General features: G+C 51.0%; 1 protein-coding gene across 2 annotated transcripts in view; it reads right to left on the bottom strand.

Annotated features, from left to right (window-relative positions):
* The window catches only part of AFAP1L2 (actin filament associated protein 1 like 2), a 91,055-nt gene extending 85,353 nt beyond the window's left edge, over positions 1-5,702 (bottom strand). The window contains exons 1-2 of one of the 2 annotated variants that reach the window (XM_032490837.1): positions 5,553-5,618; positions 98-151 (exon numbers count right to left, since the gene is read on the bottom strand). In XM_032490837.1, the coding sequence (XP_032346728.1) occupies positions 98-151; positions 5,553-5,568 (70 nt within the window). In that variant the 5' untranslated portion in view covers positions 5,569-5,618. Of the gene's footprint in view, positions 1-97; positions 152-5,552 lie in introns of both variants that reach the window. The other variant, XM_032490838.1, reaches the window with a different exon arrangement.
* Positions 5,703-15,499: the final 9,797 nt, after the last annotated feature.

Genomic DNA, 15,499 nt, shown 5'->3' with positions numbered 1-15,499 from the left:
CCCTGAGCCATCAGTCCAGAGCATGGGCAGAGCCAGGTCTGCGCCCTTGGGAGGCTGGGTGAGCAGCTGCAGAGGGCACAGGCAGGCTCATACTCACAAGCAGAAACCTGCAGCATCCTTCTCTGTACCACCAGACAGCAACACCCCTGTGCTGGAATAGACAGAAACAAGGCTCAAGTCGGGAAAGCCAAGGGCAGCCACCGCAGGCTGGCATCTCCACTTCGGAATCTGGCTTTGAGATCATGCCTCACTTCCCTTTGTGAACCTGGCTCTCAAGGGCCAGGACCCGGGGGAGCACGTGCTCCTGTCACCTGGAATTCATTCATTCACTCATTCCCCCATCATGTACCAGGCACTTACTATGTGTCTGGCAGTGCGCTAGCGGCTGAGGTGGGGGATACCTGGAGGAGAAAGACAATCCTGTCTTGAAGGAGTTTCAGGGGAAACAGAGACAGATATTGATAAGACAGTGTGACATTAATTCAACAAATATTTGTTGAGCACTTAGGATGTGATATGCCTAAAACAGGGAGGGAACACAGAGCAACTCAGGGAAGGCTGCCTGGAAGAAGAGACATGCGGACTAGGTCCTAAAGACTGAGGAGCATTTCACTGAGTAGCCAGTCCCTTCTTGGCTAAAGGGACACTAATAAGAAATGAGTCTGAAATTGCATTGAGCACTTCTCTCTAAATAAACCCCTGCTGTTATCAGAATAGGAAATCTACCCTTTCAAAACACAGTTCTCAGGGATATCTTCTTATTGTATTTCTGATTTTGAGCTGTGGCCTAATCTCTTTGGGCCTCAGTCGACCTGTCTCTCAAATGGGAGTGAATAACCCAGTGTTTCCGTGGGTGGCTCTGGGCTTTGCTAACAATCTTGGAAGACACAGTTACACAAAAGTCCTTGAGGAACAAATTCCTTGCATGACCGATGGCATTCTCTTTCCCACTAAGGCTGCTGCTCCCCACTCTCAACAGGAAATTGGTTTTATTTATAAGAATCACAACCCTAAACTGACCTTTGCTGGGCTACCCACATGCCCGCCCTCATTTCCCCCTGCCCTCCTCAAGACACATCCTCCTTCCAAAGATTCCTAAGTGACCACAGAGCAAGGAGCGTTGACAAGTGCTCAAAGCCGGGTGGACAGACAATGGAGGCTGTTTCCTAGATGGGGAAACTGAGGCCCGGAGAGCTCAGTCACTTGTGCAGAACACATGTGCCTCCCGGTTCCCAAGCCACTGCCTCTTCCTTGTACCCTGACTGCTCTCCCTCCTCTTTCAGCCTCCCTTCTCCAGATGACAAGTCTTTACAGAAACATTTCCCATCATTAAAGGGATTTGGGAGAAACCGGGCAGAGCTTCCTCAGCTTTGAAGCCCGTTGGCCCCTCCTGGCCCTTTAATTGTGCTTGGAAGCAGCCCAGTTCCCAGCTCCTGCCCCTTCAGAAGAGTGGAAGGGCCCAAAGCAGAATTCCCCCACCCTCCTGCCCTTTTGGCACCAAAGGTGACCTCTCAGCATTTGTTTCAGACCATTTCATTGCCAGAGCTTCAAGGGCTCCCACACACAGAGCTTCAAAGTCAGGAGGGCTCAGGGTCAAGTACAACCATGAGCAAACCCTGAGCTTAGGATTCGGAAGCGTCACGTTGGAGACTGTTTTCCAGAAGCGTTCCCACAGCCTTTTAAATCCTACAGTAGCTTAGGGTGAATTGCATTAGATTTCTGCAGGTATCACAAGACGTGGTGAAACCACACCATGTGAGCAGGGAGGGTTTATCTGTTCTTGCCACACTTGCTTTTAATCTACCAGGTGGGGAAGGTGTATATATAATTATATTTTTTTAATGGTTCTCAACGCTGATGACACATTAGAATCACCTGGAGACCTTTAAAAACGACGACACCTAAGCCAAACCCTTAGACCAATTAAATCAGAATGTCTTGGGTGTGGCCTATACATCCATAGGGTTTAAAGCTCCCTGATGGTTTCTATGTGGAGTTAAGGTTAAGCACCACTGCCTTAAGTAGAACTTCAATAAGGAAAAACCTGAGCTCCTAGGCATGGAAAGACAGCAAACACAGATGATTCTTCTGAAGGTGAAATGAATATTATCAATCTGTTTATCTCTTTTAATTAGCTTTTCTTTTTCAGACCTTCCCTGACCACAGATCTCATGGTTCACATATAAACTTTCAGGTATTTTTACTGGCCTGACTCTTCCCAGCTCACCTCTACTTTCCAGCACCCTAGAACTAAGTGCCCTCTCCCAGGAATCAGGTGATCCGACTCAGAAACCAAAGAACACAGGAAAAGAATGATACACTTTCAACCAACTACTGTGATCCACATCAGAGAGACTATCTCAACCTTGCCTATTTGAATCCAAGTGTGATGCAATTCCAGGAAGCTTTGGCATGGATGTTCCAAGTGCAATCCACAGATAGTAGGTCAGTCACTTTTGGCCCCGGACACACTTACCAGCTGGACGAGCAGTAGGAACCAGAATGCTTTGACCACATGGTGTGAGTTCAGCCAATGGGCTCACACATGGTGATACAAGGATGCCCTTATGAAATTCATAAACACGTGAACACTCAAGGATGGGCACTGTCCCAGGGTACCCCGCAGGACTTAGCAGAGCTTTTACAACACCAGAGATTCACATACAAGATACAGCAACGCTACCATCACTTTTTATAAAAACTCTTATAAAAGCTCCATCTCTCTGGGGAAGACACTCGCACCTACTCCCTCCACTGCCACCTTGTTTTTGTCTAGCAGAATGGCTAAGAAGGGATGAAGAGAGAGCCTGGAAACGTTCCTGCATTACACACAGGGTGACATTCTAATCACTCTTTACCTCTAAACATCTCTTAACATCTCGCACAACAATGGAAGATCAGCCCAGAGCCTAAAACTGATGGGCTAGTTTGGGAGATGTACCTTGTGTGACATGCTGGCTGGGGGGCCTGGAAAACAGTTTCTCCTGCATCGACTGCTTTACGAGCTTCACAAATTAGAGAAAACATTGTAAGAATCTAGAGATGGTGACAAGGCATTCTACCTATTTGGGAGGAGGGAGAGCTCAAAATCGAGAATTTAGAAACATAGGAGGAGGCATTTAAATTATAAATTTTAAAAGTGTCACAAATAATTCTTCTTTATCCTTTTTACATATGTTCCGAGAGCCCAAGTATATCTTGTTTTTTCATTTAATTTTGTTGTTAAAACCACCATACCTAGTCATTCCATAATTACTCAACCTTACATTAAGGGATTTAAAAAAAAAAAAAAAAGGCCCTGAATCTCTGACAAGAGACTACAGATTCTAGTGAGTTGCACCAGTTAATGGAAGATTGGGTCCAACATGCTTAATTTTGCATAGATCAATGTTTCAATTCAAAGAGTGTTCAAAGTATAACTCATCTTCTCACGTGAATGGAGCATTCTACAGCCCTGGTGAGGCAGGGTGGGGATTCCCAGATTCCTCAGCTGAAAGGTATAGTGAACATATTAGTAGCATTCACCAGTGAAACCTGGAGAGATTTTTCTTGAGTCAAACACTAAAAGATGAGTTGGATTAGCTTTAGCAATCCAGATGATTTTCAAATGTATTTGCTTATCGCTGGCTGTGTCTGATTCACTGCAAAATGAGGAGGCAGACACATGTGTTACCAAAAACAAACACTGCACTGGAAACTAAATTTCCTTCAGTTGGCAAAAACCTCTTAGTGATCTTTGAGGGTGGGAGGACTTTAAACTCCCAAGAGAAAAAGAAAACTGAGAAGACTTTTGCAGGTTAAGGGCCAAGTCAAAAGCTACTGAGGCAAAAACCTCCTGGTAATAACTGGGCATTTGGAAAGACGACCCAAAATGTTATCATTTGCCCTGACTCAGAAAGATTAACGTACTGATTTGAGAAAGTAGCTTGTAATCTAGACCTTCAACCAGGAGCCAACATAATTCAAAACCCGGCAGATTCTGAGCCAACGGGACCCTCAGGCAGGCAACTCAAGTCTGGAACTCCCTGGAAGGGTCCCTCCCAAAGGGCAGAGGGGCCCCAGTGGGGACGGGAGCAGCAAGCTGCTATTTTGGAAGGAGAGGGGCTCTGGCTTCCTCAACTGTTTGAGACTACAGAAGGACACATTCAGTCATTCAGGCACAAAACTGACGTGATCTCAGCAGAATTTGAGACAAAAAAACCACCCATTTAGAAATGTGAGAGAGGCTCCAGGGAGGGTTCACAGGAGAGAAAAAAAAAAAAAAAGGGAAGGTTGCCAACTAACTTAACCCTGTCCCCGCAGCTGGCTTCTGTGCTCTTGGCAAAGACCCTTAACATGTGGAGCCCTGCCTAAGATTTAGGTCTTTCATCGTCACCTGTGACCAAGAAAAAACAATGAAAAGAATCCAAAGATACAACTAGTTCAGGGAACCAAAGCTGATTCCCCAAAGTTTCTTCAGGTCAGTTCAGAAATGAGAAACCACTGGCAGTGAGATTCCTTGGGAATCTGAGCACTCTCCTTTATTACTCTCTCCCAGGGGAAAAATAAATACAGAAACAGTACTTCCTTTTGCAGGTTTGGCAGAGTCCGGGACGAATAAGTTTAAGAAGCTTTCCCAAAGCAAAGGGGCGCGGGGGGTGGGGTGGGGGTGCCCGCAGCATCGCATTTAAGGGGCAGCTTTTTAACCTCCTTTTCCAAAAGATGTGCAATCCGAGGCTTCTAGACTCCAGTCCCCGGGCTCTGACCATGGGTGCGAGCCGGGCACAACCAGGGCCAGCCCGCCCACCCATCAGTGTCTGTCCAAGATTCCCCAGTCCAGGCCAACCTCCAAACTTGCCCAGCTGCGCTTGCAGCTAAGCCCTCGGGCAGAGACGCGATCCACCTGCCGGGCACCCCGGGAAGCCCCTAATCCTGCACTCCGCCCCTGCTTGGGAGTAAGGAGGCGGAGAAGGGCTCGGAGAGAAACAGTTACCCGAGCGGAGCGGCCGGACGATTAGGGTGGCCCGACCAAGCCGGGAGCGGAGCTGCGCGCCCACCCCACCCTACCGCCCAAGCGCATCAATTCGCAGGCTCTTTTTCTGGGTCCGCAGGAAGCCCTGCACTCTGGCTGGCGCCCGGGCGACAGGCCCCAACATGCCCCTTTGCCCCCGAAGCAACCCCGCACTGTTCCGACTTTACACGGGAACTCCTCGGCCCCCGGCATCTTTCCGGGGCGGCTGGGGCTTGGAGGGTGGGTCTCCTAGCGCACCCTCGGTCCTCCAACAGGTGAAAAGCCTCGCCACGCACCCCACCTCCCTCCGCCACCGGGAGGATCAAAGGGCCCGGGCCGCGGCCGCCACTCACGAGTCTCTCGGCCAGCCTGCGCCGCCGCTGGGGCCCGGGTCTTCGGCCCCGGTCCGGGCTGGGCGGGGGCAGCCGGCCCCGCTCACCTGAGCCCCGGCGGGGCACAAAGCGCACGCAGTGACGCCCCCGCTATCCCCAGCCCTGCTTTCCCGCGCCTAGTGGGGCGGGAAGGGAATGGGTACGCGCGGCGCGGGGACCCGCGCCCTCACCTTTGAACCGCTCCATCGGGGCCGCGGCGTGCGCTCCTCGCGGCTCGGCTCCGGCGCTGCGCTCTCAGCTCCAGGCTCCGCGCCCAGGGCCGCGGCGCTGGCCCCTCCCCGTGAGGTCACGCTCGCGGCCGGACCTCCTGGCGCGGCTGCCGCGCCTCTGGCCCTCGGACCGGGTCCCCGCCCGGCGCGCCGCCCCCGCCGGGGAACTCCGCGGCCGAGCCGGGCGGCCCGTCGGCGCTCTAGTCTGTGCGCCCCCGGGCCCGGCTTCCCGACCGAGGCCGCCTGGCAGTTGCTTCAACGTCCCGGCCCCGGGGGCGGCGGAGGGAGCGAGACCCGGACGTGCCCAAGCGCTGGGGAGACCTCGAGGCGGAACGGGCTCGGGCGGGCGGACCGGAGCTGTTCTACCAGCCGCGGGCCTGCAAAGCCCCTGCCCGGAGAGGGAGATTGAGGGCTGAGTCGGAAGGCAGAGAAGTGCCTAGAGCGCTTACCGCTTGACCCCGGGCCTGCGCACTTTCGCCCTCGGCATTCCCCCAGGGGCGACCTGGGGATGGAGACACAGGTGGGGGCATTCTTCGGGAATCGCTCGCACTCTCTTGCAATCTCTCTGGCCAGCCGAACGCACACAAATCAGTTTGTTGCCTTCTACCCCAGCCAAGATTCCCTTGGCGCCACTGTGCTAGGCCCTCCCGAGAAGGACTAGATTTTCTAGAACCACCTGGACAAATACAGGAGCGCTGGTTCTTGGGTTGGCACAGCGCCTGAACGACCTGGAGGGGGTAGCACCTATTCCATAGGGAACTCAGTCGTGGCTTTAATTAATTCCACCTTGTGCCGCACTTACGTCCTCTACTTTTTTTTTTTTTTTTTTTTTGGCCATCTGTCCCTCCAATCTCCCAACACGCCCACGTCCTCCCCACCAACCCCCAAGGAAGATCCGTATTTTCCATTAAACCTCCATTTTCACTTTAAAATCTCAATCACGGTTTGTGCTGGATGCCTGGTTTTTCAACGACTCTCCCCCAGCTTCCTTGAAGAAACACTTAAGGAAGATTTGTTCCCGCTCCTGCTCTTTTCTAAGACTTCCTAATTCTTCCGTGGAATAGCAGAGTTAGCGCTGACGTTTGGAGACCTTCTGCCCCATCAATCTTAGAAATATTTTTCTCAGTTCTGTTAGCAGCTAACCTCCGTGGAGTGCATATGCACAGCCTTTCATTTTCCCAATAACCCTGTGATCTGAGTATTAGTACTATTTCTATCATGTAGCTGAAGAAACTGAGGCTTACACAGGTTAAATAAACAACTTGCCCAAAGTTACACATGGCAGGCATGAAACCCAGGTGGTCTGCTGCCAGACCGTTTACTCACAAAACTTTCTTGGCACTCATAGGAGGTGCCAGACTGTCTGTCACTGTCTCCTGGAGCCCACAGACAAGTGAGCAAGGACAGCACAGCCAGGCAGGTGCTCTGACTAGACCCAGGCAGTAGGGATTCTGGGAACCCAGGGGAGGGCACTGAACCAGCCTGGAGAAGCCTCCTAAAAGCCTTCTAGAAGAGGTGATGGCTGACCTGTTTCTGAAAGTTAAAGGGTTTGGGTGGCACTGAAAAGTGAAGGCACTCAGGGCTACTTGGGCAGCTGAGTGGAGAGTGGAGGGCAGGAGGCAGTTGCACCAGTCAGGTGAGAAGTATCTGGGCAGAGGAACCCAGATGGGGAGGAGAGGACTGGGGGCAGAAGTATGCAAGAAGTTCCATGCCAGGGGCCAGTGCCTGAGCTCAGGGCATGAGGAAGGTGGAAGAGCCCAGGTGGAGCCTGCGGTTCCTAGCATCTTAGATGACCAGGTGAAGAGTGTCCCCACTCCGGCACTCAGTCAGCCCTCAGATACTACCTGAGGCCCTGCCAGGTGCCAGGTGCTACCAGGCACTGCAAAGAGAGTGAGCCAGGTGGCTGAGGGGCGGCTGTTGGGAGTGGGCAGTGGGGACAACGAGCAGGAAAAGAGATGAGCATCTCTGAGGCAGACACAGAGAAGTGGCAGCAGGTTGGGGCATTGGGGGCAGGAAGCGAAGGGCCCCCAGCACCTTCAGGGGACCTAGAGCCCTGGCCCTGAGCCCTCAAACTCACCCAAGTACATTATTTCATTCTGTTCTCTCAGCCTCTCTTCCAGGTAGGCCAGGCCCATGTGGGTTCAGGAAACAGAAAAAGTGGAGGTTGTGGCAAGAAGGCTGGCATCTCGGGGAATCAAAGGACAGGGAACAGTGCTCAGCGGGCCTCAGGCAAGCTGGAACTGGGAACGACGTCAGGATGGAGGGTGTTCTTGCTTCTTCGTGTTCTCTTTTTCTGTCTGCTCCCCCCTCCCTTGCCTGTTCTTGCAAATGGCCCACCTTCCCATCTGCAGTGTCCAGAGACTACCATCGCTGGGTCCTGGTTTCCTTTCACGTTCTCAGGGAAAATCTGATCGTACAGCCTTGTCACTTTGAAACCAGCCTCACAACTGCCACTCCTGGCCAGAGTCCAGCTCCAGCAGTCAGCTGGGGCCAGTGGGGAGAGGTTGCACGGTCCAGTGCCACTCAGCAGGGCCTTGGTTCCAGCTGACCCTCCCAGACGGGTGAGAGCAGGGCTGGCTCTGACTGAGGTCATTACGAACAAAAGGTAGGATTAAACTATCTCCATCCTACAAATGAGAGGAGTTAGGGGCCTCACCCAAGTCACCAAGTTAAGTAATCTCTCTTTCAGATCTAGGATTGAAAAATCAGGTCTCCTGATTCCAGACCCTGTGCTTTGTCACATCCCTGAGTTCTGGCTTCCTCAGGGTTCTAACAGGACAGGGCTTTACCCTACCAAGTCCTCTGGTGGCCGTCCCTGTAAGGACTTCCTGCAAACGCACCCCTCTCCGTAGGCTAGGGGCGGAGGGGGCAGCAGCTCAATATCTTTATCCTGCCTCCTCCCTCTCCTGTCCCCCACCGGCTCCAGCGCTTTAATTACCTCTCCTAAGTCCTCTCTAGTTTATTGACCGAGACTTGGCAAATCCAAGAGCCTCTGGACAAACAAAAATCAATCAGAAATATATGCAGAGTGAATTTCAAATGGGAGTTCACCGCCCTTTCCAAGAAGGAAACCAAAAGCACTATGTTGAACCATCAGTAGGGACCTTAGGCCTCTGGAAAGCTCAGCACTGCTCCCCCCTCTTCCAAGTCCTGGGTGCGGTTTAATCCTGTGTCTGTCGTCACTTGCAACTTCCATAAATGAGCCACTCACCTTGAAATTCTAATTCACTGTGTTTCTGGCCTCCCGGATGGGGTGATCTGGTTTCCAGGTCCTTCTCAGACTTCTGAGGGCTGTGACTGACCCGACCCAGACCCACAGAATCCAAAATGGGCTGCTCTGTTGCAAGCCAAATTGAGTACCTCCAGCCTGGAGCGTGGGTGTTCCCACCGAGCTCAGCACCAGGCCCTCTGAGTGTGTGGGTGAAGGTGTCGGGGACACAGACAACTGAACTCCAAAAGGGCTGGTTCTCCCCTAATTCCTAAACCTTAGAGAGGTTTCTTCAACCACAAGGGGGCTGAGGCAGGGGCGCCCGGCTTTACACACTTTATCTCGTTTACTTCTCACAGTGATCCAGGCAACAAATACTGTTTCCCCTCCTTTCACACACAGTGACCTTAAGTAACTTGCCGAAGGTCACCGCTGGGTAAGACCCAAGCCAGTCCCATTTGAGTACCATCTCCTACCAGAGTCCTCCCTACCCCCAGGCCCTCTTTTGTAATCATGTTTTGTTGAAAACCATCCCTGCAACAATTCTTTATTTCATCCCTGTTCACTCTTCATTGCCGCCCCGCCCCGCCCCCACCAAGGACAGCCCCCTGCCTCCACCCTCCACCCCTTCTTCAGCTTACAGTTCTACTCTGGTTCTCGCTACATCTGCCCCACTCACACCATAGACCACTGTGTCGTATTGCCTCAGTCCTCTGTCCCTGTGTTTAATGTAGCAGCACCCCGCACACAGTAGGGGCTCCACCTTGCCTGTTGAATCAATAGATGGCTATTCCACTTTTTCCTTCTTGGGGTTTCTGTGAAAAGGAAAAAAAAAAAAAGCCTAAAAAACAAAGTGTCTCTTTTTTTAGATTGATGAAACAATTACCAAAGGACATACCAGGTCTGGTTGGGCATGGGAGGAGCTGAAGCGGGGGAAGGGGGCTTGAACCAAGCCTTGAAGGGAAGAATTAATTCTTCTCATTGTGAAATATACATAACTTAAAATTTACCATTTTAACCATTTTTAAGTTACAGTTCAGTGGCATTAATAAGTACATTCACGTTGTTGTGCAACCATCAGCACTGTCCATCTCCAGAACTTTTCCATCACCCCAAATTAAAACTCTGTGCACACTAACTAACAAATCCCCATTCGGACCTCCACCCAGCCCCTGGTACCTGCTGGTCTACTTCCTGCCTCTATGAATGTGACTATTCTAAGAACCTCATGTAAATGGAATCATACAGTATTTGTCCTTTTGTGTCTGGCTTATTCACTTAGCATCGTATCTTTAAGATTGATCCATGTTGTAGCATGTGTCAGAATTCAATTCCTTTTAAAGGCTGAATAATATTTCATTGTATGTACATATCACATTTCGTTTATCCATTCATCTGTCAATGGACATTTGGGCTATTTCCATCTTTTGGCTTTGGTGAATGATGCTGTTATAAGCACTGATGTGTAAATATCTGTTCAAGTCCCTGCTTTCAGTCCTTTTGGGTTATACCTAGGAGTATAATTCCTGGGTCACATGGCAATTCTATGTTTAACTTTTTGAGGAACCACCGAAATGTTTTCCACAGGGGCTTCTCCATTTACATTCCCATGAGCCATGCATGAGGGTTCCAATTTCTCCACATCTTCGCCAGCACTTGTTATTTTCCGTTTTTTAAAATTATTCCCATCCTAGTGGGTTTCTTTCCTTTTTTAAGACTGACATCAACATGGCATGAAATTAGCATTTCTTAAATCTGAGTGGTTTCTGTGAGTGTATTTTATATTATACAGTGAGGACCACTGGCTGGGGTCCAAGCCTCCCAGAGTTTTACATTTGAGGAAACCAAGGCCTGGGATCTGAAGTTGGAGGTGTTTATTCAATATTCAGGTGATGGAGCCTCTCAGCCAGCATGTTTGAGTGACTCCAGAATTTAGAAAACAATAAATATTTGGCCTAAAGAAGTAAAGACAGCCAAGGCTGAGAGGAAGGGGAGTAGATGAAGGAGAGGAGGAGAGGTCAGAGGAGGGGACTCCCGGGCGCCCCTCTGGATGGCTCTGTGCCAGAGCCCAGCGGGCAGCTTAACAGGGAAAAGAAGGAAATGCCTGCACTGCTCCCTGGTCTCCTGGTGCCTTTACGTCCGCAGCAGGGCCGGCACAACAGAGGCTTATAGGCCCACAAGCTGAGATGAGTTTGATTCCTTTTAGCTGTTCCTCTAGGACATTTTCAGCTTAGAAAAAACACTCCCAGTCTATTCTGGTCAATATTCCTATAATGATTTATGTAACAGGGCTGTTTATTTTATAAATGTCCTTAAAATATTCCTACAAGGCAAGAGTAAATGAAAGGTGACTCTCCAAAGACCTATGTCATTAAAGATCTAAGAATCCAAGAAGGTCAGTTTGGGAGGTAGTTGGTCATTTCATACAGAGAGGCCTGGGATTCCAGGAGCAAGTCTGCTTGCCCAGGTCACGCTGTGGGTCCAGGGCTCATGGCCCGGGGCCCATGGCTCCTCCAGGCCTCCCTTCTGTGGCCTGAGTGTCCTGGACCCTCCTTGGTCCCTAGGAGGCTGGTGGGTTTCCGAAGTCCATGTACAAAGGTCGCACTGTCTGTCCTAGCCCTTGCCCCAGCGTGTCTCCAGGCTCTTTACCCCCCATTTCCCGCCCGATTCCCAGTCCACTGAAGCAGAACATTTCAGAGCTGTTTGGAAACTTGGAATCAAGAGTGAATCCAACCATGTGACCTGACAGCATGGATGCAGGTACCCAGAGAGGGGCTGGCGCCTACCCAGGGGGACCAGCAGCCGGCGGGTGGCACCAGCACCCAGGCATGGTTTCCAGCAAGAGCTCTTCTTCCAGCTGCTTCTGCTCAGGGCTTGGCTGCCCTTTCCCCCCGGGTACTCCTAACCCTGGGTCATCCTGAGTTATACAGCGCCCCTGAAATCTGCCTGAATCCTGGTGCCTGGGCAGTTGTCAGGGTCTTGATCTTGGATTTACTTCCTTGATTGCTCTGGCTGACTCTTCCTGTGATTGCCAAGATCCTCATTTCTCAGATGAGGCTCAGGCAGAAATGCAGCCAGACCGGAACTGGCAGCCCCACGGGTTCGTCAGCGTCCCCAGATCAGGAGAGCTTGGAGAGGAATCATTTATTTGTTTCTGGGAGCAGAGGGCACTTCCTGTTTTTCCGCTTCCCGAACACCTTCCACAGCTCTGCAGAGTCCCAGCTGGTCCTTCCAGACCCAGCCCCAAGGTCTTTCTCCTCCATGAAGGCTTCCCAGAATGTTTCAAATAAGTCGAAGGGTTGAAAGGATTCTTGAAATCCTGTAACACTTCCCCCTCCAAGATCCATTTCTAGTTTAATAACAGAAAATAAACATCTTAATCTCTCCCAATAGCCTATAGGATTATGTGAGCAGGAACTCAGCATAGGCCCCTTGATAGGCAGCCAGTCAGCACTGGCAAATCTCAAGTGCCTGGGTTTATAGATTTGTTGTGGGTCCAGAGACCCAGCCACTCCCACTGAGTCACCCACTTCTCTGCCATAGGTGCTTCTCCAGCACTGCGCTGCCAACAAGCCCATCTCCCCAAGGCCTCTCGAGGCTGCCTGGGCACCACAACAGGCCTGAACAGCTCAGCCTCTTAATTCCCCTCCATCCAGCATGGCTGACCTTCTTCATTCCCTCATTCCTGGGTGTCAGAACTCACTCTCTCCTGGCGACCACGTCTTCCTGCTCCTTGGTGCACTCGTTTTGGATCCCTTTCCAGTGGCTGGATGAATGGAGTAGAATTTTAAGTCTTTTCCCCCAAAGTCATTATTAGGGTAAGGGATGGGAAAGGGAAGTAATTTACTTAGGGATTGGCCCAATCTTGCAGAAACAAGATTCTATTAGTATTTAAGACAAAGCAGGTGGGCTCGGAGGGGCTCCTGCCAAGCAGCCCCCGGGGGCAGGCAGGGGTGGAGCAGAAGGCCATCTGGAGGGCACAGGTACATCTTTGTGACTGTGGTCCCAGATCTTTCCCCAGCAGGTCCTGTGTGTTGCTTCCAGCTCACCAATCTGCCTACCCTTCGACTCACAGCATATTTTTTTTTCTTTAAAAATGCGGATTTAGTTTACACCCCTCAGTTTCAAGGTTGGTAACAGATGTGTTGAGAGAGAGGATGACTGACCTGGAGCCACAGGAGTGGAGCTGGGCTGGACTTGGGGTCCCCTGAGTCACAGGCCGGGACCTTACCTGTAGCAGTCGCTGCGCTGGGGAAAACTCCTGAGGATGGGGGCTGGTTGCCAGGGGAATCAACCATGTGACTGGAGGATTGGAACGTCCAGACAGTTCAGATCGCCGGGTCTGAACTGTCTCCTCCATGATGGGAAATGTTGCCACATCTGCCCAAGGCCCCTGGTCCTGTTCTGCTCAAAGACAGCCTTTCTAGCGCCCCAAACATCAGGCTCCTCACTACGGGTACAGCCTAGCATATAGAATTGTCCACAGATCATTCATGAAAGAGTGAGGCATTCTCCACAGGGGTGGTTGTATCCCTAAGGGGACAAAAATTTGTTCTTGAAAGAGGGTGGGGGAAAAAAATCTTACAGCACTTAAACACAGACACACATAGAGTATATCAACAGACACACAGTACATCTGAGACATGAAAATTTCACGGGGGAGTAAGATCCTGGCCACTGATCACAATGTGTGTGGGGGCTTCCCCCGACCACCGAGCAGGGTTCTGACATCACCTGGGTAGTTGCCAGTTCAGCTCACTTCTGACACCATCTACCCGGAGACAGCATCATAGCCCACAGGTTAAGGGCTCAGTCCCACCAGACTGCGCCCCCAGCCCTTCCCTCCTCCGCCAACCCCATCCTCATGGCTTCAGAGGCCAATCGCAAGTTCAGGTGATCCACTGACTCTATGTCAGTGGTTTCCACGACTTCCTCCTCAGGCTTCATTAATTTGCTAGAGTGGCTCGCAGAACTCAGAGATCCACTTTACTCACTAGATGACCGCTTTATTGTAAAAGGCTATGACTCAAGAACGGCCAGACGGAAGAGATGCCTAGGGCAAGGTATGGGGAAGGAGCGCAGAGCTTCCGTGCCTCTCCCAGTTCACCCCATCTCCAAATCTCCAGGTATGCAGCAAGCCAGAAGTTCTCCAAACCCTATTCTTCTAGGTTTTTACGGACTCTTCATTACATGGGCATGACTAATTAAATCATTGACCACTGGCGACTGATTCAGCCTTCAGCCCCCTTTCCCCTCCGTAGCACTCACGGGGGTGGGACTGAACGTTCCAACCCTCCAATCACATGGTTGATTCCGCTGGCAACCAACCCCCACCCTCAGGAGTTTTCCAAAAGTCACCACATTAACATAAACTCAGGTGTGGCGAAAGGGGGTTGTTATGAGCATCAAGACCTCTTTAGCACTCTATTCACTTAGGAAATGCCGAAGGTTTCAGGAGCTCTGTGCCAGAGGTGGAAATTGCTTACTATAAATCACAATATCACAAGACGTACTGAGGAGAAAATGTCTAAGAAGGCTTCTGAAAGGAGGCGACAATGAAAGGAAGGTGAGAAACCCTGGAAGACAGGCTCTGGAGTCAAGGTTAGACTCTGATCTCTACCTCTTTCTAGCTCGTGACCTTGGGCGACTTACTCAACCTTCCTATACCCCAGTTTATCCCTTAGTCAAACAGGAATGAAAATTATACTCCCCTCACAAGCTGGCCGTGAGAATTACACGAGATAATACACATGAAGAATTTAGTCCAATGTCTGATACGTACGTTCACAGCAAGTGTTAGATGCGATAATTATTCAGATGGCTGAAAGTGAGGGCGTCCTCCCCCCACGTGGTGAGAATCACCCATGCCTCCCGTGGCAGAGAAAACAGAGAGCGATCAACTGTCTCAGCGATCACGCTACATGTAGAAGTGTCCCTACGTGGGGCCAAGGATTGGAATTGGTGCTAGGACTTCAGCTACTCACCTAGCCGCCCACCCACCCACCTACCCCCTCAGCTCTCTGCCCTCCACCTCTCTGTGTCTGACACCAAGCATGGCATCTGGTGCTTTACTGGATAATAAACTGAGCAAAGCCCTTAAGGGATTTATAGCCTCAAAGGGGAGACCAGAAACTCCATCACTTATCTGCTAAGTCAGTGCTTCTTAGAGGTGACTGTGCATAGCTACCACCTGGGGAGCTTGTTAACGTTCAGAGTCTGATTCTGACCAGAGATTTCTGTGTTTCTGACAAGCTCCTACGTGGCGCCAATACCGCTGGTCCCGAACTACAAACTGAGGGAGAAGCTGCCCTTGCCCACAGTTAGCCAAACCGAGGAAATGGTATCTCCCTTGCTCTGCTGATGGCTGCGTGCTATTTTGCCATCTTAAGGGGCCCACAATAAAGTGTCGAGAGAGTTTCAAGCTGGTCAATTCTGGAACAAAATCTTCAAGGTGAGCTCATCCTGCACCGGGGGTCACGACCGGTCTCTGCGTATTCTGAACGCCGAGTTACACCGAGCTCGCTTCAGGGTTCCTGCTGGGTCACAGGGCTATGCTTGTTTTTCTCTCCTGATCAAAATACTTAAGGGGGAGGGAGAAGAAAAGACAAGAGAGAGGGAGACAGGAGTACTGTAATGAGTTTCCTGACTTCCTTTTGGAAACAGCCTCAGGTAGCCACAATTTCTTCTGGCAGACGCAACT

This window comes from Camelus ferus, chromosome 11 (assembly GCF_009834535.1).
Source record: "Camelus ferus isolate YT-003-E chromosome 11, BCGSAC_Cfer_1.0, whole genome shotgun sequence".
Classification (NCBI taxonomy): Eukaryota; Metazoa; Chordata; class Mammalia; order Artiodactyla; family Camelidae; genus Camelus; species Camelus ferus.
This window is presented reverse-complemented; position numbering and strand designations above follow the sequence as displayed.